General features: G+C 37.7%; 1 protein-coding gene across 1 annotated transcript in view; it reads left to right on the forward strand.

Moving 5' to 3' along the window:
- LOC149146908 (26S proteasome non-ATPase regulatory subunit 4 homolog) overlaps positions 1 to 23,248 on the forward strand; it is a 204,437-nt gene that overhangs the window by 130,108 nt on the left and 51,081 nt on the right. The window contains exon 7 of the mRNA XM_089438178.1: positions 17,407 to 17,548. Coding sequence (XP_089294304.1) covers positions 17,407 to 17,548 — 142 coding nt within the window. The remainder of the gene's footprint in view (positions 1 to 17,406; positions 17,549 to 23,248) is intronic.

The following is a 23,248-nucleotide window of genomic DNA, read 5'->3' on the forward strand; positions in this document are numbered from 1 at the left end:
CACCTATGCTTGTTGTGTCGATCGTTCGACCGCTCCAACAAAACCTCGGGCTGTCTCCACCACGTCCTTCATTCTTTTTCTACCGCATTTCCCTACTCCGCCGTTTGACTCCTTGCTCCAGACCGCCATTCATCCTCCCGATGACTTTCTAACACCTTGTTATTATAGAAAAACATATTATATATAAATAATATTATTATTTAAAAAAAGAATAAAAAAAGTGGGTTTCGCCAAGAAAAAAAAGAACAAGATGGTGTGCAATGAGGAATTACAAGCTGACGTTAACCAATATAGGGATGAAGTCAATATCGTGCGGTATCCTCTCAATAACATAGAAAAATCGCAAACAGAATTTAGGGAAGAACAAAAGAAGTTGACGCATGTTACCCACCATTTTGTGGGTGATATCCTTAGGCAGTGTTGTGGGGGAGCGCACCCTCCCCTCCTCCTCGATCCCGCTCCCAATCCGTGCTCCGGGTGGGAGCGACACGGGAACACGCTCTCAGAATTTTATTTTATTTTATTATTTATTTATTTTTTATTATTATTATTATTTTTTCGCTCCCTGCATATTTCTGAATTGAATTGGGGAGTGTTGCTCCCGTCGCTTTGGGAGCGATTTTTATAGCCCGGGAGCGGTCGGGAAACGATCACTCCCGATCGTTCTTGACCGCTCCCGACTGCTCCCGGGCTATAAAAATCGGTCCCGGTGGCGTGAGTGACACCCAAAAAAATTCCCGCAGAATAAAAAAGGTTACGCCAGAAAAAAGAAGGCGTCGGTTGGAAAAAAAAGGGAGGTGTTGTCGCACAAAATGTCTAGGCACTGCGACAACGGCTAAGATCGGGGGTTGTTACCCTGATCCCCAATCTCTCCATTTAAGCTGTCTCCCTACAACAGGCTAAGGGGGTAGACCCTATGGAAAAGTGGAATGAAGAAGAACTAGTTGGGAACCAACCAGTTCGGGAGACACAGTGAAGCGATCAAGTACTTGATTAAGATTTAGCAAGACTTATAGGATTTGATTAGATTTTAAACGATTGATACCAGTGCCTTATGGAGTCAACGATCTTGCTAGGGAAATTAAGACCAAGTAATCGATTAACAACTGCTGCTTAGATGAATGACTATTTTATATGAAATGCAGATCCTAAAACTAATGTGAGATGCAAGAATCTTGGTTAATTTTAGTTAAATGCCTATTTAAATGTGAACCCTTCAATCCTTTCTGCGTTGAGCCTAATTTTGTAGTAATTGGCAGAGAGAGGATCAGGAGAAGCACACTAAGGTGTGACAATATCTCTCCTGAAATTCTAACATACCCAGTGCCTCCGGCGCTGCAAAGAACTGTGGCTCTGACAACTGCAAGGTCACCGTTTTAAGTACTATTAAAACAGGCTTCTCAAGAAAAGACAGATGGAGATCTATTTGTCTATCGACCAAGCTTATGCTTGGAAGTAAATTTTATCTATGCAAAGTTAACTTATATGCAAATGCACCAGAAGATGAGATGAAGTTAGACTCGAGATGGGAAAACACTTATGTCGCAAAAGCCTTCAATCACCAAAATGAAATGCTCGCTTTATGGAGGAAGACTTAAAAGCTAAACTCTTGAAGATATTACAATTAAAACACCAGCTTATTTCAAAATCTTCCTGATACAGTGAGCTCAAAGAGAACAAAAACAACTTTGCAATCCGATATCAACGTCAACAGATTTTCACAAATATTCAGCTTAGGAAATAGAGGTATGCAATCTATTGTAGTTCCACGACAAGATTCTTTAACAATCACTTGGAAGCATTTGTAAAATGTCGAGCATTAAATAATCCAAGCAATGAGGATAGATAGATGCAAGATATTCAACAGATGGACAGTGTCTTAGCAATTAAACTTTAAGAGATTCAAATACTTTAAACAACCACGAAATTTAAATACTAACCGATTTAGATCCTAGAATTTAAATGATTATGCTTAATGACCCAAATCTAGGAAATTTACCACTTTCCTATAGTTAATCTTTAGATATAAAAATTTAAGCACATTTAACTATAGAGAAATGAAAAATACTAATACCACAAAAATTCACCTTTAGATTTTACCTTAGCACAAAAGACACCAAAAAGGAGTTAAAAATTGACAAATTTAACTAGTCCTTTAGGAAATCTTTTTCAATGTGCTAAATAAGATTAAATGCGGTAAATGATCAATAAAAGTTTTTCATTTTTAAAAGTGACCAAAACATATGGAACTGGCTTAATAATTTTTAATGGGCCAAAGGCCACATAAAAAAGTTAAAATCTTTAAGTGTGAAAATTTATTTTTGATTTTTCTAGCCACATAAAATAAGCTTTTTAGGTTTTTAAGATATTTATATATTTTTAAATGTTAATTTTTTTTTTTGAAGTTTTTAATTTTAAATTAAAAAAAAATCAAAGTCAAAATTGAATTTTGAATTTTGAATTTTTATTTTTGATTAAATCAAAACAAAAACACACTTCATAATTTTTAAAGAAACCAAAACTAAAAGAAACTAAACCTAATAAAAAAAATCGAAATGTGCCTTATTGAGTACAGGCTTTGGAGCGATGAGGAGAAACTCGACGGCAGGGAAGAAGAGATCTGCAGAAATGGACAACGATTTGCAGGTTGAAGGCTTGGACAACGACAGCAAGGGATGGAACTGCGCGGATTTGGAAGAGGGAGCAGCTGCGGATGGATGGAGCAGGGAAATGAATGCGGTAAAGAGAAGAAGATGCAGAGGGAGATGGCAACGATGTTTTGGCAGCGTGGGGAGGAAACTACGCAGGTCTGGGCAGCGGGGATGGATTCAATAGATGGCTGGAGCAGAATACGAGGAGGGCAGGCAGCATTAGGGAATGAGGGATACATAGGAGAGCAGATGGATGGATTGTGGGCAGCAAGAAGAGAGCCACGGGAAGAAGAGAAGCTGTGGGAATGAAGAAGAGGGCTGCGTGAAGGAGGCAATATGCAGTGGAGGGAGATCACGTGGATAGGGGCAAACGCTAACAGGGATGGACAACAAAACGCAAGGGATGGAAAGACAGAAAGCAAAGGAGGAGGAGCTGACGGGTGAGGAAGGGAAATTGCAATGTGGATAAGGGTTTTGACAACAACAAGATTAAGGGATATAAGAGAGAAAAACACAGGAAGAAACCCAAGTTTTTCCAGATCTTAAAAATTTAAAACCCAAACTCACATAGTAAAAGTAATTTTAAAATTTTCCAGAAAAACAGTAAAATGAATTTGAAATTTTTTGCTCAGGAAATCCCAGGTAGTAGAGAAACTGTAGCCCAAGGACCGAATATAAATTTCCAGATTAAGATCTTATACCTTTGCTTAAGATTTACCAGTGAAGCCCCAGTAAAAAATTTTCAGATCTGAATTTAAATTTGAACCCTGGACTGCAGAATGTCTGAATAATATCCCTGGAAAACGATTTGACGAACCCCAGAGATCCAGATCTTACCCTCTAGGTCCTAGATTTGGACTCTGCACAGTTTTCTTCTTTAGATCTGTAGTTGCAGGACAACAAGAAACACCCGAACGATATATATAATGACATAAAAAACTAAAACCCAGAAGACCCAAGTCAGAAAACTGAAGAAAATTACAGATCCATGTACATAAATGGTAGACCTATCAGATCTAGGGAGTGTGAGTCTGACTCCGCTCCCAGATCTGATGATCTGAGGCTCTCAACAGCCAGATCTAACGATTTAGCACATAAAAAATTAAATTTTTGAATTTTAAAAGAGGTATTGAGCTCAAAAACCTTCATGCATCAGCCATAAAAAATATCATATGATAAGCCTGGGATCAAATTCAAGCTGGGCTCTTCAGAAAACACAGATCGGGAGTTGGCTTTCCCCGAATGCCCGATGATCTAAAAATCAAGACTTTCTTGCAAAACTCAATTCAGCTGTCAACATAGAGCGAGAAAACAATAATAAAATTCAGATTTAATAGAGATACCTGCTATTATATTTAAAACTTAAATTATCATTCAAACCCCAACGACTGAGCAAGATACCTGTACTCAAATCACTCTTCAGAAAGCTATCATCAATGGTTAAAAATAAATCTACGCATGAATATGACACATTTTACAGTATTTCCATGAAGAGTAACACCAACAGAAATTAACCCCAAAGTCTTTCTTTATTGCTCATAAAAAGATTACAAGAGAGCTTTTCGCTTATTACGCGATCAAAAGATCGGATGAACTGGCTAACAAATGACCTCCTATTTAAAGATAAATCCTCCAACAACTAGTTTGAGTGATCCTCGTCAAAGCAATCTCGATCGCTGATGAGGATTAAAATTTCTTTTAATCTCATCCGTCGAAATTTTAAATTATTGAGGAAATTCAAAAATTTCAATTAAATGCATCTTAATTAATTCAAAAGTTAAATTTTTGAATTAATTTCATCAAAATTTTGACTTTGACTTAACCCAAGGACCAAAGGCTTAAAATTTAGCAAAATAATTAATTTACCTTAGTCCCTAGAACTCTTAAACTTTAATTTTTTAAAGGACCAAGGATTTTGCCTTTGGAGAATTTAAATTTACCTAAGACCTAGAATTAATCAAATTTTTGGCTTAGGATTTTAATTAATTTTGGCCAGAAAATTTAATTGATTAACCTATGAGGGGATAAATTATTTTTCTAACCCTCAAAACAATTTACAACATGATTTTTACATTTTTTACATTTTAAGGGGGAAAACCCATTTGCAAAAGACCCTCACAGACTACCCAGTGCTGCAACACAAATATAATCTAGCAAATCAAGCAATTTGTAATAAAATAACCTAATCAAATAGTTAGGATTATTTTCAAATCGCTTTTACATAGACTCGATCTAGAACACTAGGACTCCCTTAAGATCCCAATGACAAAATCCATTCCGGCTTTGGGGTAACGCTGAAGGAAAACTCTGCCGACCATTCGAGAATGGATCAGTGAGACAAAAAACCACCCGGAATGTAGATCGTCACCAGAAAAGTAGGTTTACCTAGGCAATTACATACACGACACAGATCTGCTGAGATTATTTACAATTTACACATGCAGAAAGGGTTTATAATATAACATGATGATTAGGCTGATGGTGATAGTTGAACGACACGGACACGTCGATTAGGCACTATCCCTTTTGCAAAAAAAAGGGGGTGTATTGCTATGGGTCGTTGACATGTAGTGGTCAACAGGAGGGAAGGGAGGAAAGGGAGGGAGGGAGGGAATATAAATAAACCCTCCCTCCAATGAATTTCATTATTTTAGAAATTGAGAGAGTGAGAGTGAGAGTGAGAGCAAGAGAGAGTAAGAGAGAGTGAGGAGCAAGAGAGAGTGAGGGGCAAGAGAGAGCAAGTGAGAGTGAGAGCAAGGAGTAAGGAGCAAGAGAAAGCAAGGAGCAAGGAGAGAGCAAGGAGCAAGGAGCAAGGACTTGCAAGGGGAGATTGGAGGCCAAAGAGGTAGGCTTTATTCTAGCAATTTTTTTTTAATGTTCATTCCTAAATAAATAAATAAATTATTTTTTCCCATTCCCATTCCCATTCCATTTTTTTGTAGATTCAAAACTTCAAATTTCAAACATCATGGTTATATTTCTTGGCATTTTCTTCTTCTTGGTTCATTTTTTGGTTATTATGGTGTTGGAGAGTAGAAAAATGAGGGTTGAAAATGAAGAAGGGGATGAAGAAGTGGGTCATCGTGGATTTGATGAAAACCTCGAAGAGGAGGCGCTGGAGGAGAGTGAACATGAGTCTCAAAAAAATAAAAAAGACCAAACTCCATTGTGGAAATATGTTAATAGGCCTGAGGCAGGGAAAGGGGGTGGAACCACTAAATTTCATTGCCCCCATTGCAACAATAATTACACAGGTTCATACACCCGTGCCAGAAAGCACCTCTGTGGGAAAAGGCCATGGGATGGAGATAAACAAATAGGAATCAAAACTTGTACAGGTGTGTCAGTAGCAGATAGAGCCAAATACATAAGGGAAGAGGAGGAAGCCCAATACAAATCTAAAAAATCAAAGGGTTTCTTTGAACCAAGCTCACAATCACATGCACAAAGAACTCCTTCAACATCCTCCCAAGGCAGTGGATATGGAGGCACAGGGTCACCAAGTTTAAGGCGTAGAAGCATATTAGATTTCCTTGATGAAGGGTGTAGGAATGATGTGGATTCAAAAGTTTACAGGTTTCTCTATGCATGTGGGATACCATTCAATGTTCTTCGCTCACCTTATTGGCATGAAATGGTTTCTGCCATAAATGATGCCCCTAAAGGATGTAAGAGCCCTGGGTATGACAAGGCTAGAACCGTTGGACTTGATCATGAAAAGCAAAAATATCACATTCTTTGAGTAGAATGACAAGTTCTTGGACTGACCATGGGGTGTCCATTGTATCTGATGGATGGACAAATGTAAAAGGCAAGCCACTGATAAGTGTTCTTGCTGTGTCTGTTAGTGGTGCCATCTTTCTTTCAACATATGATTACTCAGACAAGTTTAAGACCGACATCAACATTGTAGAACCATTACTTGAAACAATTGACCGTATTGGGCCATACAATGTCATCCAAGTCGTCATTGATAATGCTCCTAATTGTAAGGCAACGGGAGTAATTATTGAGGATAAATACCCCAACATATTTTGGTCTGGGTGTTTGGTTCACACAATGAACCTTTTGATGCATGATATTGTTAAGAACAAAAACCAACAATACAAATGGATTGGTGATTTGTACAAGAGAGGCAAAGAAATGATAAAATTTATTACAAATCATAGCAATACCCATGGCCTTTTCCACAGTAACTCAAGATTGGAGTTGTTGAAGATTGCGAGGACTAGATTTGGTGGCTATTACCTCACCTTCAGGCGCCTTTTGAAGGTAAGAGAGTCATTGGCTGGCATGGTATCAATTCCACACTGGCAGGTATTAAAGGAAAGGGCTACAAATGCAGCTGAGAGGCAAGGTTTTGAATAGGTGGAGGAGACCACTCTTGATGGTATGTTTTGGGCACGTGTGAGGCAAGTATTGGATTTCACCAAGCCTGTTTATCACATGATTCGGTTTGCACATACAGATAAACCAGTGATTGGGGAGGTGTATGAGCAGATGGATACCATGTTGGGGCAAATAAAAGATATTGTTCATAAAAATGATCCCAACTTGTATACACTGATTCACAATTGTGTGTGTATACGACAGGATAAATTTAATGTTCCACTACATGCCTTGGCATATATCCTTATGCCAAAATACTACTTTGCATCTTGGTTGGGCCAACCTGCACCAGGGGGTGGGGTTAGGGTCAAACCCCATATAGATGAAGAGGTATCTACAGGATATTTGCAAGCATTAGACAAATTGATACTTGATAGGGAGGAATGTGCTAGTCTGCGTCTTGAATTAGGTAGATACTTCAGTTGCACTGGTTTGTTTGGTACCTTCCATGCAATGGAAGATAGAGATAGATTTGATGCTCTCACATGGTGTGAAGCATATGGTAGCCAGGGACTTTTTCCAAAATTGGCAAAAAAAGGTTCTCTCACTGGTTGTAAATACTTCTTCTGCAGAGAGGTGTTGGAGCACCTACAACTTCATACATAATGTGAAAAGAAACAGACTCAATGAAAACTGGGTAGAAAGCTTGGTTTATGTGCACTACAACTTGAGGTTGTTGAGTCATTACTGTGATCGAGCTTATGAGGATCCAACATATAAAATTTGGGACAACCACCCAGAGGATGATAATTTGGAGGATGGCACTATACATCTTGAAGAACTGGAAGCAGAACTTATGAGAGAGGAAGATGAAGCAACAACCATGCCACCTCCACCATCCAGTAGCAGTGCTCGAGTTCCGAGTCTTGTTCCTTTGTTGTCACTGCCTCCATCTACACCCTCACGTGGAGGGCATGTGCCTTCTGGTTCTGGTCGTCGATCTGTGCGGGAGGAGACTCCTAGAAGACCACCACGACCTGCTCATACATCAGACACTTCTCGTGGCAAGGGCCACGTGAAGTAGTAGATAATAGATTTATTATCTACAGTTTACTTGTCTTTTCTAGTTTCTAGTAGTTTTCATAACCATTGACTCTTTCATATTTATTATGATAATTTTTGTAAACAATATATGACAATTAAGTTTGAAGTTTGAAGTTGGCAATTATAACTCATTGGTAATGATTCTGAATTATGAATATGATGCTTCGTGAAAGTTGTTTCATTTCATTTCATTTCATTTTATAACATTTCATTTCATGTTAGGTATTATTTCTTGTAATGGTTAAACTTAGCTTACAAGTACAACTTTGGTGATCAATGATGATGAATGTTATATATTGAATTACTAACTTGTGGACGTGGTTGATGAAGATTATAACTTATAGATGACTGTTGTTATATGGCTCAATGATCAATCTATGTTTTTTTTTATGTTTTTTATATCTAAGTCATCATTCTACATGTTTTTGTTGACATATATGTATCAAAATATAAAAAAATATAAAATATATATATTATATAAAAAAAGTTCTGAGATTCACTCCCAAACTGGGAGCTTTTGAAAATGTTGCTCCTACACTTGTTTTTGGTCCCGCGCCCCGCTTTCGCTCCCGCTCCCAAATAACACTGTCCCTAGGAATTTTTTTTTAGAAGATGGTCCTCAGCCGATAGCCAACAACCCCTTGCAGCTACCAACTAGCTCGTTGTGCCGCTTCTCCGCTACTTGAGCTAGCCATGTGGTTCCTCACCCATCTGACATGATCGTATGTTTGAAGTTGGGCCCCTTGAACCTAAGGGTATATCTTGTCATTTGGTAAATGAGTGTTGTAGTTTTCTTATCATGGAAACTTTTGGGCATGGATTAATGGGGGGATTTGACGGAAAGAGTGTGCTAGGTCTGTTCTCTTGTCCCCTAGACCACTTTTGGATGTTGACCTTGGACCCTAGTCCCGTGGGATCTCTTTTATTGACCTTTGGGCTTCAGGGATGGTACTTCATGGGAAACCCTGATCTTGGTTGCATTGTCCCACTCCCTCATCCACATATATCACTCCCCTTCTGATCATTATAATCCCATTCATCATTCCTCCCACATGTGTCCACATTCCTCCACTGGATCCACATAGGGTTAGCCTTCCCCTTCCCCTTGTCCACACCTTGGGTCGGGCCTGGAATGATGCCCCGGAGGTTGATGCAACTGGAAAGAAAAGTAAAAGCATAATTGGTCACATTCAATAGGAAAATGTACCACAAAATGCAAAAGATGGCCGGCACAAACACATTTAGCATGTGGGCAAAAGCCAATACATGAGCTCTGCCCCATCATCATGGCCATCACCCTAGTTCCTATAGTCCCTAGATGAGCCTCCTTTATCATTCAGGAACCCATGATTGTCCCAAACCCTGGTGGGCAATGAACCATCCTAACCGAAAGGGGTATCACTGCTATACCTTACACATCATGCTCTTATCCCTTTAGCCACGAGCGGTTAATCAAAGAAAAGTCATAAAAGGCAAAAGGCATATAAAGAAGGGTGGAAAAATCAAGGCCGGGGCACTTCATGTACCACGATTGCTCCCTCCTATACATTATATACCCTATTGGGGGCTTCCCTTTTTGCTAGCCACCCTAGTACACCAACATGTGGCCCAGGGCTGCCACTTTTAATTCCTATTCGATTCATCTCTTTATCACATGCCACCACCCTTTGAAGGATGTACCTTGGACATACTATCCCCTTTAAAGGTAGAAACCACCTAATAGGATACTTGGTTAATTCCATTTGGAGCTTGAAGACATTAACACATGCTAAAGCCCACAATGGAAAGACATGCCATTATGAAGTGCCTACCTTTTCTCCATGGTTTGTAAGCTCTTTAACTCGATTTTCTTTGATGACTTGTTGTACTGGAAGGTTAGGGGACACATTGGATCTTATGTAGGATTGCATATGGTCTCCATTCTGGGTTTGGTCTCCCTATACGGAGTCCTAACCCTCCCGAGGGCTACATTGGCACATGTAGGGCGTGTGTTGAGAGCCATGGACCTCCACACAGTAGACAACAGTCCATGGATCCCCAAAGATGTTCGAAGATTGCTCGAGATTCACCTATTGGACGAAAAAGATGCACCTAGTTCAACATGCCCAACCAACCCACAATTGTATCATACACTTGACAGATGACCCATGACTTGCATGCTGATGTGGCATCACTTACACCATCATCTGAGACCTTATAGATGGTCTACAGGCATTTTCAACCTACTTGTAGGCCCATGAGGTTACTTGTGTGCCCTCACACCCATTTGGAACGCCACAAGTTTATTATTTGGAGAACAAGGGGCCAACCCGTTGTCCACTACTTTTGGGAGTCCTATTCATCATTGTGGCACTTGTGGACTTCATTAGGCTTCTTAGAAGGCCCAACGACATGTATTATTGATCATTTGAACTCTTGAGAGGCTTATTCTTTTATTTATGAGCTAGTTTGGTGGGCTTGTCACCAAAAGTTATTCATTTTACACATTAGTTTATTTTAGGTGCTAATGTAGGCCCAAGTAGCTAAATTGAACTCATTAGAAGTGTACAAATAAAAGTGATGAGGATTCATTTTAGCATCATCACTTGGATTTGGAACTAGTATCTCTTTAGGGATTTTCGCTATCCTTGGAGAATGAATTTTTGGAGCATGGAATGAATTTTGATGTTTGGATAATTTTTGTATGTCTTGGAGCTTTTTGATGGCAAGTGTTTTTGGTTGGATATATTCTTATACATGTAAGTACTTTTTAATGCAATTCTTTCTTTCTAGTTTTGTCACATACATTATTGCTGAAATTTCGCTATATAGGGTTTATTTGCTGCATCTCTTGTGCGAAGTTGTGGAAATTTTGTTTCTGGATAGTGAATGCTTCATGTATGGGCCATTTATAATGAATGAATATTCCTAGGGATGTTTCATTAGTAAAATTCATCCTGAAAATCCATTTACCTTGCAAAACGAAGTATATAGTCTTTGAAGCTACTTGATGCTGCCCTAGTGCCAAGCAAGGTCGTCTTTGAGGCCTCCTTGACCTAGAAAATTCAAAGATCCATAATCATAATTCTACCTGACTCCAATCTCCCTGAAGGATTAGGCACCTATTTTCACCTTAAATCTATTTTCCTTCTCCCTTTTCCTCTTCTCTAGGTCTAGTCCTCTAGGTTACCTAGGGCATCAATTATCTCATAATCTAGCCATCCAAATACTTCGATTTTTGGTCCACAACTACGCTGGTGTGTCCTCAAGAAGCCCTCCAAATTTCATGAGATTCTGATGGTGGGATTTGGAGATATCGCAAGCCCTAGCTCGAAGGCCAATTATTGCCCTTGGTTTCCTTTATGCTAGAAACCTCATTGGGATCCTTGCATTTCCTTTCATTGAAAATTCATTCCTTGATCCCTTTCCCCTCCCTAATTAGGTCAACCATATCATTGGTTGCTAAAGCCTATCCCCTTGACTGAACCTCAAGTCCACTTGGTCCCGTGTGGTCTCATGCACTATCAAGGTTGATTCTTCAAAGATCACTTGGAACGCAAGTTTCCACAAGAATTCTAGGGCTTAGGGATCTCCTTTATAAGACACATACTCAAAGCCTAACCCTAGAAATTTTCACCAAGCCCTTCGTAGAGAGCCTTCCATCTTGTCTTCCAAGACAAGCAAGCCACATATTTGAGCCTCTCTTGTGAATAAGCTTCCAAGATCACCCGTCGCCCTATCATTGGTCCATCCATTTCGTGATCCTTATAATAACGGGTCTCCTCCCATTGGTGAAAAACCGTAAAGAGTAGGGAGCCTTAGCCGAGGTGACAGTGGGTTATCGCTCCATTGTTGCCCTTAGCCTAGTAGTAACCCTTCAAGGATGCCCTTTTAGGACCCTTTCTAGTTTGAGCGGTAACAACATCGATGATGGAGGAAATACTATAGAAAGACTTCAAATTTGATGAAACCACCAAAAGACTTGATGACCATACAGACAACTTAATCAATTAATGGGAAAAGTGGACATGCTAACAGTTCAAACTTTTCAAGGACCAAAATCCAGACCGCAAAACAAAATTGTGCGTGAACCTGAAGATATGCTTTTCAGGCAGCCAATATTACACTAAATTTCTAGAAAAAGACTATTAGTGGATTAAAAGGGAGCTACCAAAGTACAATGGTAAGGACCATAGAGGTGCTAGTGCTTGGGTTAAAAAATGGAAGCCATTTTCGAGTCAAACCCACCATTAGGTGAACGTGAGAAAATCCTAGCAACATTCATCAATTTGGAAGCATAAGCATATGACTGGTTCCTATGGTGGTTTGGCAAATGTGATGCTCATCCTTTCCATTGGAAGAATTTTGTGGATGCCTTGCTAAAAGGATTCTATGAGGAAGAAGAAGATGATGTTTACAACAAATTTGTTCATCTCAAACAAAAGGGCTATGTAAGCGAATATACCCACGAATGGGAAGTATTGGCTACACGACAAAGAGGATTTACTGATGAACAACTACTTAAAATGTATAGATGTGGACTTAAAGATTATATTCATGCATAAATGAAATTGTACAAACCACAAACTATCAAAGAAGTTAGACATGCGACAAGGCTTATTGAACAAAAACATAAGTTCAACATGCCATCATTCAAGGAAGATGAAAACCAACAATAATACCCAGGTAAAAAAGGGAAACAAATGTAGATATTGTGGAGACAAATGGACATCAGGACATAGATGCCTTAACAAGAAATTATATACTTATGAAGTTGAGAAAGAGTCAAACACTTCAAGTAATGAGTCAGAGAAAAGGATAAAGAAGAAAAATAATTGTCGCAAGTGTGGAGAAAATTGGACACCAGGACATAAATGTGAAGACATGTCCTTACGTTACTATAAAATAGTAGATGGAAGGCAAATTGAAGTACAAGAACCTGATGAAGAAATCACTATAATGCACAATGCAGATTCAGACCTTGAGGAAACATCACAAGAAGCATCATTAGCTACAATCTCATGTGTCCAGAAAAATCAGGATGAAGAAAGCAATTTTTCAAAAAATAAAAAACAACAAGCAACTGCAAAATACGTTCCACCACACCTTCGAAAGCAGAGAACCCAGTCTCCAAGAAGAAATAACACTAAGCTTACAACATCACCAACAAACATGACGAGGAGATTACACCCTAAAACCTTGAAACTTAAAGGGATCATAAGAGGCAAAAATGTCAATATACTTGTAGATTCTGGCAGTACTCATAATTTTATAAACATTGATCTTGCTAAACAACTTAATCTTAGTATGTGCCCAATCAAGGACTTGACCATGACTTTTGCTACTGGGCAAAAGTTCGAAGAGATAGGAGAATGTCATAAGGTTTCAATCTAGATACAAGAACTAGAACTACAAATAGAATTCTTTGCCCTACCGCTCAAAGAAATGGATATAATGCTAGGTGCAAAATGGTTAATACTGTTAGGAAGCCATACTACAAACCTTGAGGAACAGTTCATGGAGTTTAGTTGGCAAGGATGACACTATAAATTATATGATGTTGATGCTCCCAGCTTCAAGGAAGGTGCAAATACATATGAGAACTTCACCAACTCACAAGGCACAAACAAAGTCAAATTAAATAGATGCCATTCCATAACAATGTGCTCAACTAAAGATAACCTTGTTTGTTATGCTTTGAGGACAAAGCATCTCTAAGGGGTGGCAATGTTATGAATAAAATATTTATAAAAATAGTAATTAAATAAAAAATATTAAAAAATGATAATAATAAAAATAATTAATTAATTAGTAACACTTTTAGTTCTGAAAGTTCGAAGGTCAAACAATGTGACCATTTACCTTCGTGGCTAGTTGCCTATATAGGCAAACTGCCACGAAGGCTTGTAATCACCAATTCAGTTCTTATTCAATAAGAAATATTTACTTATACATAGACTACACATAAAGAATTCTTGCAACTTATTTCTCTCTAGCACTAGGAATATTCCATAGGTGTGCTCTTAGTGGAGTGCCCCACTTTAGATAAGATAAGATTCCTTTATGATGCTAGCCTAAGCTGCAAACACCATAATGATGCAGCCTAAGCCGCATATACCCACAGTATGCAAATTTTTTTTCCATGTCACAGTATATGTGTCCAAGGAATTCTCAAAATTCCATACTTAGTAAAATCTTCACTTAATCAAGGTTCAAGGCTTTTTAATTAAACTCTATGCGGAAATATTAGACTTAAGTATCGAAAATCTAAACCTTTGATAAACCTTTAAGCGGAACCTTACACAACCCCTCATAAACTTTGGTTAATTCTTAACCAGAAATACACTAATCCCGCTTATTTCTATTATAATTCCCGTATAATAGAAACATCTCATAAACACACTTAAACCTTACCTTTCCATCATTCTTCAAACCTTTTGCATATATATCGATGGTCTCCTTAGCGCGTTAAATCTCCGCCGTCGATCTCATTCCTTGATCCGATGGTTATCGCGTCGCCCGATCATTAACTATCCCGGACGATCTCCACCGTTGATCTGCTCCGCCCAATCCAACGGCTGTCGCGTCACCCGATCGCCAACCAGCTTGGCTGATCTCCACTGTTGATCAATCTCGCTTGATCCAACGGCTATCGCGCAATCTCGCGCAAATATTTGCACAACCGTTATCCGGTTGAGAGCACGCGAGAAAAGTGGTTTTCTCTCTCCACTGTTTGCTACGTGTCAGCCGCTAAAGGTAATCGCGTGAAATTTTGAAAAACCGCTTACCACCTTTAGGGTGTGGGAGAAACTGTTTACCCTTTGTGAATACTACCCACGTGCTCAATACGAAACTTAAAGAACTCGACTTAATAAAGGGTTATCGCTTAATATCTGCCATTCATCTTCTTGACTTCATTTGCGTGACTTAATCTTAGTTGTCTATCTCCCTTGCTCTCATTCGTTGATCTGACTGATCTAACGGTTCCTGTGCGTTGATACGTTCTTTTGGATCTTACTGTGTAATCGCCCATTCAACTTTCTGCCTGTGTATTTGTCTTCGCCTCACGATCTTCACTTGTTCTGATCTTCGATCTCCGCTCGCGCCTTTATGCTTCCTTCACCTTCACTGTAACATTAAAGGCTTTCTCCAATACTGTCTGTGCGTAAAACCATAACACTCCTCTCTGTACTTCTTCTCTGATTTTGCACACCTGCAACCTACGTTACACAAAATTACTCAAGTTCACACACAACTTATAATTCAAATACACATCACACAAACTCAGAATCAAGTTATCTGTATTAATAAACAACTATTACACATGAATTTCTTCCTCGGCTTGATTTTCAATATCAATGGCCTTTCCTTTCCTTGCCCGTAGGCTTAACTGACTGACTGACTCTGACTGACTGACTGCTGACCTCTTTACTTCTCTCTACTTGACTACTATGCCTTTTAGGCTTACATTTATACAAAAGGTTCTGTTTAACCAATTCTGGTTCAGATCCTTAATCTGTTGAACTAAATCTTGAATATCCTCTAAGTCCACTTTTAACTCTAGTAATCACTAAGAATCCTCTCTAATTCCACGAATCATGACACCACTTTCTAGTTTAAGACTTATAATTGATTTCCAACTCTCTCGTCATCACTCATCATCACTCATGTTCTCCTACATTCGAAAGAATTTACAAATATCCTCACAATATCTAATTAATTCCTGTTCTAATCATTCAAAAAATTAATAATTACATACATAGGAATCCAACTTCCTTGAAAACACAAGACCCCCTAAGTTAACTAGAACATGATGAAATTGCTGAGCTGTATGCTCCTGCATCACTTTCATTCGAAAAATATGCTTAGGGTGGAGCACAAATTTTTGTAGCTAACTCACCTACCCCGAGAGCATGGTAAGCTTCCACTACCTTTATAGAGATTTGGGACGATACCTTACTACTTTCTTTGAATATGAAGACCAGAGGTGTTAGCTCCTTTCCCTATGGAAGTACTAGCTTTTAGGAACAAATTATATAGGATTCACCCAAGACAATCCCTTTTTGGTTGATCACTTCATTCTTTCCCTCGATTTGGATGGTTGATGGTGCAAAGTGACGTGTAGAGTCTTATGTAACATCAATGTCTAGATCATCTTTGAAACTTGCATCTAGCATAGATATTTCCACTAGAGCCTCTTGGAGGATTCACTCACAAAACACTTCGATTTCATCCCCCTCCATCATATCCAATACTTAGAACTTCATCAGTTTATTCATCTTGATGACCTGGAGTGTTAGGAGATTTGTAGTAGATAGTCGATATATTTTAAAATTCACACATGATGCACGCTTACACTTGTACTTTTTGAGTCCTATTGACCTACTATTGGTTTGTTTGTTGGACATTGATAAAATTATTTTATCTTGTATTCTCTATGAGATGTTGCACTCACCTATTTATATCCCAGGAATGTACACAAGGAAGGGCATACCTCTTGAACTCAGTGCTCTAGGAGTGATGGGTCTCCTTGGTCTATGGCTCCACGCCAAGATCCTTTGAAGGACAGCACCACATGATCCCTTCTAGTATAGCACAATCAAGCCCTCTTGGTTGAGGAGACTTCTCACAACCCCCCTTGCCCCTTGGCCTCGACTTCTAGTTCCAGCAATTCTTGACATGTTCTTGATGATATTTCACTTATGTATTTGTTTTATGTCTTTGTCTCTTTCTTTCCCTAAGCTAGTCTTTTAGTTTGTTGCTACATCTTTTTGTGTTGCTGTTACTATAGTTATTGGAGTTGCTTATGTAATCCCAAATTTGCGGTACTTCAGTTTTGATCTACTTTTGTGATCGTTCCCTGGATATTAATAAATCATCTTATCTAGATGTTTTTGGAATCAATAAGAGAAGTACATAAACATCTTCGTTTTTTATTCTGGTTTTATTTTGTATCTATCTTCTGCTAATTAAATTGAACTGAGATATATATTTTGAAAAGGATTGGATCTTTTTTTTCAGCTCATAGCAATACTTTACATCTTTTTCAAGGGTTTGAAACCCAATCTACTTAAATCGTCGCTACAAAGAAACTATTACACATTCATAATCAAGCAGAAAATGCCAGGTTGGATCAAGATTGTGACATGTGTATGCTGCTTTGTTTTGAGTGATGACTGGCTTAGTATGATTGTTATTAAGACAGTTTAGCTTAAGAAAATGCCAGGTTGGTGCAAGATTGTGACATGTGTATGCTGTTTTGTTTTAAGTGATGTCTGGATTAGTATGATTGTTATTAAGACAGTTTAGCTTTGCATCTCATCTGTTATGTTCTCATTTATAGGAGGACGAGGCAGCTTTGTTAGAGCAGGCTCTGGCAATGTCGATGAGTAGCTCTGGTACCTCTCAGTCTGCACCAGCTATGGCAGCTGACACAACTATGGCTGAAGCAAGACCAGAGGATCAACTTCAAGACTTGGCTTTTGGTTTGCCATCTGACATTATAATTCATATGCAAGTTAATTATGGTTTACTTTGTCAAGTTCTGGTTATAATAGTTTTGAATTCACAGAAAGAAATAAATAAAGAAAGAAATTATACTAAAGGTCCATGAATGGGAAAAGTACGTCAATGGGACTCGAATTGGAACCAGCAGGATAGAAAAGAACTAGGATAGAAACGCTGGGGACTGATGCATATGAAAATGCTGAAATAAAGCAAACAAATGAAACATTATAAACATAGGTGAAGGGGTGGACTAAAAAATGAATGAACCTAAACTGTAAAACCCAAGTGCACGCACAAATTGCTTTCAAGGGAAAATGAAGACTGTAGCGGGAACCCAGTATAAAAGATTGGCACTCTCACATGTTTGTATCAATGCTTGAAGTAGAGGTGGTGGGACTAACTATATCATCATCTACCACTCTTAGTTCAAGTAACATTTTATATTTCAGGTGTTCATCTCTCTTTACTTCATATTGTGTTGCATTAAGCTGTCTGAACTTATGCAGTTTCTTGTTTCATTTATGTGAGGAGGGTGTTGGGATTGAGATTGAACTGGGGATGGAATCAAACGTTATAAAAGCTGCAGAAAGAAGAGAAATAGAGAACTGTGTGCAGTACTGTTAAGAAATATTTCTATTAATAAGATAAATATATTTTGATTCCCTCAGTTTACATATAGCTTAAGATAAATATATTTTGATCCCTTCATTTCTTATATAGCTTGCACACATATGCTGGTGACTAAGTTGATCTCTTCCTAAGAACATAATCCAAGCGCCCGAACCCTTTTCTCAGGGTGGTTGGTGTCTGTGTACATGCATATCCATTTTTCAAAATAGGAGGATCTTTTTCTACTGGCATATCTAGACACCTAGATTGCTTGCTGTGATATGGTATGTGATTTGAGTTCAGATTAATATCAGTTTCTGGTGTGCCTTTTAGGTACATCTGCCTGCTAAATTTGAAGTTTGAACACTATATACAACAACGCATGTTGGCATTGAGTTCACATTTTTTATCACAATTTTGTGAAATTGGCTTTGTGTTACAATCTGTAATTGTGAGAAACATGAGCTTTCGAAGGGTTTAGTCTTCTGGGTGGCAGTAATGCCAAACTCTCCAAATCTGGGAGAGGGAAAGTTTTGAACTGTAGCCTTCAAAGAGTGAGAGATAATACAATGAAGAGTAATTACAAACATTTCTGGCCCTTGGTTTCATATTCCAAGAGGTCTCTTGGACTTCTCATGATTGTTGGTGTTCATTTGAGGCTTTCTCTGAAGCGAATAAACCAAATTTACACAATTCCAAAGGAAGATTGCCATGAAGAACTCCCCTGATTTCCCTAGCTAATTCCTCTCAAAATCTTGAGATACACCTCTCCCTTTGGTCTAGTGGGATTTTTGCTATGTTTCCAACACAGAGCTTGTTTGATTCGGCTTTTCGCCAAACCCTTACTTTTCAGAGTTTCTCTAATTTTCCTTCCTCTCAAGTGAATAATCCAATTTTACATAACCCCAAAGGATTATGTTTCCAACACAGATCTTGTCTGATTAATCTTTTGGCCAAACCCTATTTTTTCAGAGTTTCTCTAATTCTGGTCATTGACCACAATCAGGCCTTTGGCCACTCATGAGTCCAGAAATTTTGTTGAAGTTATTCCGTTGCAAAATTTAAAAATTTTGATTTAAAAAAAAAAGAAAAAGATCCAAAGTGCTATGGGCTAAGTGCAACAATTGCCATAATTCAACGACTATGAAATAAATGATACATCCAACAACTGAAGTAGTTATAGCACAAAAAAGATTGTGACAACAATGAACAAGGTTAAGGAGAGCCACTAGGCAGGAATTATACATTGCCACAAGCGCATATCTGTAATAGTTGTCATACTATTTTTTTCTGTACAGTTGTCATACTAGTCATACTTATTGTCATACCATACATTCTCCTGTTTCTGTGCCACATCTGTGCTGCTGTTCATAAACGCAGCAAAATACTCAGAAGATCTGAAATAGATAAATATCCATGTATATTGATATAGAAATGTACAGAAGCTATGAGATGATTTGATTACAACTGAGGGTCCTGTATATATAGTTAGGCAGATATCTTTTTACGAATGGTCATGTCCATAGGGACATGCTTCTTCAATTATTATTATTATTTATATTATTTGTATGATTTATATATGTATTTTATTCATAACATTACCTTCCCCTTCAAAAAGATTTGTCCTCAAAGCCCATTGCTGACAAGGCGTGTCATTTGTCTCTGTCTTTTAATCTTTTCATATCTTTCAGAGTTCTTTGAGTTGTCATCTTCGCTTATACATGATGATAGGATCCTCTGAGTGATAAACAAAATTGCGTGCTAAGAAAGGATCTAACCATCCTAAATCAATCTTCCATGGAATCTTGCAGTTACTAGAAACTTGTGATGAGTTGTTATCATAGGATTGGATTGTGCAAACTTCAGTATTCTTTGGAACATAAGTCTGTTGTTTATGTTATGAGTAATACAAATATGCAAACTGATTGAGATGTTTGCTCTTGTGATTTAGATGCCGATAAGGAGTTTTCTTGGTTTGACTTTCCCTTATCATATGTGGCAATTTCCTGATTTAATTCAGGTACTGATGTTGTTGAGTTGATTACAGAATCTTCACTTGGAATTTTCATCGTTTGAACTGTGACATCTGAATATGTCTCCAGTTTAATTGGATTTGGATTTGTCTAAACTGTGAAATTAATAGAATTTGTGTTTGTTCCTTTTTCTTCAACTGGGACTGCTATGTTTGGAGATTTTGATGCTTCTTTTGTGACAAGTTCTTCGAATTTATTCTTCAATGATTGCTTATCATCCTTAAGCTTCTTAATCTGATTAAGCAAATTTTGGTTATGATTTTTTAAATGTGAACGTTATTCACTTTCTGGATTGTTGACTTATTCATAGTGTCTTTCTCATCTCTTAAATTTTTGATTTGTTCTAATAACCTTTGACTCAGGTCTTTTAAGTGCAAATTTTCTTCTTCTTTCTCTGATAGATTCCCGTTGAATTTTTTTCCGAGACATTCCTTTTCTTGTTCTAATTTTTGCTTAGTAGCCTTGGCCTTCTTGATCTTTGTAAGTTATTTTTGACTATGGTCCCTTAGACACAAAATTTCGTCATTATTTTCCATTGATGCTTCGTAACACTCATCTCTGAGATCCTTATATTTCTTTTTTGATCCCTCAGTTTTTTGTTGAAGTTCTATGAGTTCTTCTTTTAATCTTTTAATTTGTGTATGTAGATTACCTTGATATTCCTCCAAAGTAAACAATTGTTGACACAATGGACAAAAGATTGTGCAATTTTTAAATACCGACGAATACTCAAATTCTGTTTGACAAAGCGGACATTTTGTACAAAACGTAGAATTGTATATGGAATCCATAGCTCCTTCATTCATCTTCAAATTAGACTCCATTTTGCTCGACCTTGGGGTTTTATGGTACCCATTTATATTATTATTATTATTATTTTTTTTTTTATAAACCTTTAGAACTTAATTTATTTTTCAAACCTTAGTATTGAGTCCTTAACAATTTCTACTCCATTTTTGCTCAACCTTGGGGTTTTATGGTACCCCTTTAATATTATTTTTTTTGTTTTTATAAATCTTTAGAACTTAATTTATCTTTCAAACCTTAGTATTGAGTCCTTAACAATTTCTACTTTATCTTTTTAGTCAAATGTGTAAATTTTATAACCCCTTTTTTGATATATATATATATATATATATATATTATTTTCTTTGTAATTTCCTTTTATATGACCTTCCATAATATCAAATTTTATTTTATTTTTTGGTTTTAACATTTTCCAAATGTCCTTCTAATTATATTTAATCCTTTTTAATTTAAATAGTCTAATTTCAGTTTATTGCTCTTTGCCCCCTTTTTCTTTTAATATTGTCTTCCCCAAAAAATTCCCTTATTATATAACTTGATATATAGTTACATAAATCTTCAAATATTTGTTCGAGACTCCACTTTCAATTTACCCTCTTATATATATATATATATATATATATAGGAATAACTACTATATTTTTTATTGATGTTCTAACCTTGTTGCTTTAGGAGTTTTTGGATCCACAACCCATTCTTTAGAAGGGCCACTGCTATATTCTGGACCCCTATGAGATGCAAGGTGAAGGTTGGAGTGCACATAAACAAGATCCTCTGCCTTCTGTGAGCCCAACCTATGGCGCTTCACAGAATGAATAAAACCATAGGTGTCCAATTCCTTTCTACTGATGAAGAGCTTGCAAATTTACACTATTTTCTACATGACAAATCCACCACGTAAATGGATTCATGATGCTTCTCTCTTCTAAAGATGATATATCTGAATAATCATCTAATTCTGCAACAAAACTAGCAAATTCTTCCTTCACCTCCCTGTGTAGATGAGTTAGAAACATTCTCATCGAGTCTTTTCTCACCCCATTAGCCACCTCACTATCCTTATGCGGTGCCCTCCTCTTCCCATTGCTTTGAGCAATAAGCTCCTCATCATAAAATCTCGTGTTTAGGGCCTGTGCTAAAGTGTGCAATGGAGTGTTGAAATTGTTCCACCTATCAACAATGATTTTCTTGACTAAATCAGCGAAATGATGATCAACAAATAAAAGCTGTGGAGATTCGTGTGAAATGATTTCCATAGTTTTCTCAACCATGGTATCCATGCCATCATATACCTCTCCTAAGAAAGGTTGGTCTGTGTCAGTGTTCCGAAAATGTTCAAATGTAGGGGTTGTGAACTTTAGCAAGAAATCTATCTTTCTCTACCACTTCTCATCAAGGCACAATCTACGCACCATATATTCTCGCTCCAAATGTGCTTGTCTCCACTCAACCCAAAGTTGACTTACCACCATAGAAACTAATGGTTGCTTAACCTCAACAAGGCGATGCAACATTAGGAAGTTTGAGGCATATCTTGTCTCAACAACTTTTAATAGCTCCAATTGGGAGTACTCTCGAAATATTGGTTGAGATTAGTGGTGGTTGGTGATAAATTTAACAATCTCCCTTGCTTCCCCTGTGATTTCCTTTATCCACAGAACCTTTATTGTCGTTCTCCTCTAAGATCAGATTCAGACTATGGACAATGCAGGGTGTCCAAATGATGTGGTCTTACCTCCCCTCAATAATAAAACTTGCAACTTTGCAAATGGGTGCATTATCCATGATAACTTGCACCACTCTATTAGGCCCTATTTGTTCAATAGATTTTATTAAAACATTAACAATGAACTGTGCATCTTTTACCTCTCTTGAGCAGTCTTCCGCCTTTAAAAACATTTCTCCTTTTGGTGAAGTGGTAATGATATTTATCAATGGCCTACGCCTTGTATCTGTCCATCCATTTGATACTATGCCAACCCTAGAGCCACACAAGGAAGAACGAATCAATGATAGGATATCCTCCACAAGCTCCTCGTGATTTTTAAGAAGTTGAGTTTTGACTTTTTTGTAGTTGGGCCCCTTGTACCCTGTGGGAGCTTTGTTAACTGGCCTTATTTATCTTTCCAGTAAGGAGACCGAACAACATTGAATGGGATACCACATGCATTGATGCACCTAGCCACTCTGGAATCAACTTCTTCTCTCGCTTGCACATTCACCAATTTA

This window comes from Pinus tabuliformis, chromosome 9, assembly GCF_031772625.1.
Source record: "Pinus tabuliformis cultivar Carrire ecotype Pingquan chromosome 9, CPIR1, whole genome shotgun sequence".
Lineage (NCBI taxonomy): Eukaryota > Viridiplantae > Streptophyta > Pinopsida > Pinales > Pinaceae > Pinus > Pinus tabuliformis.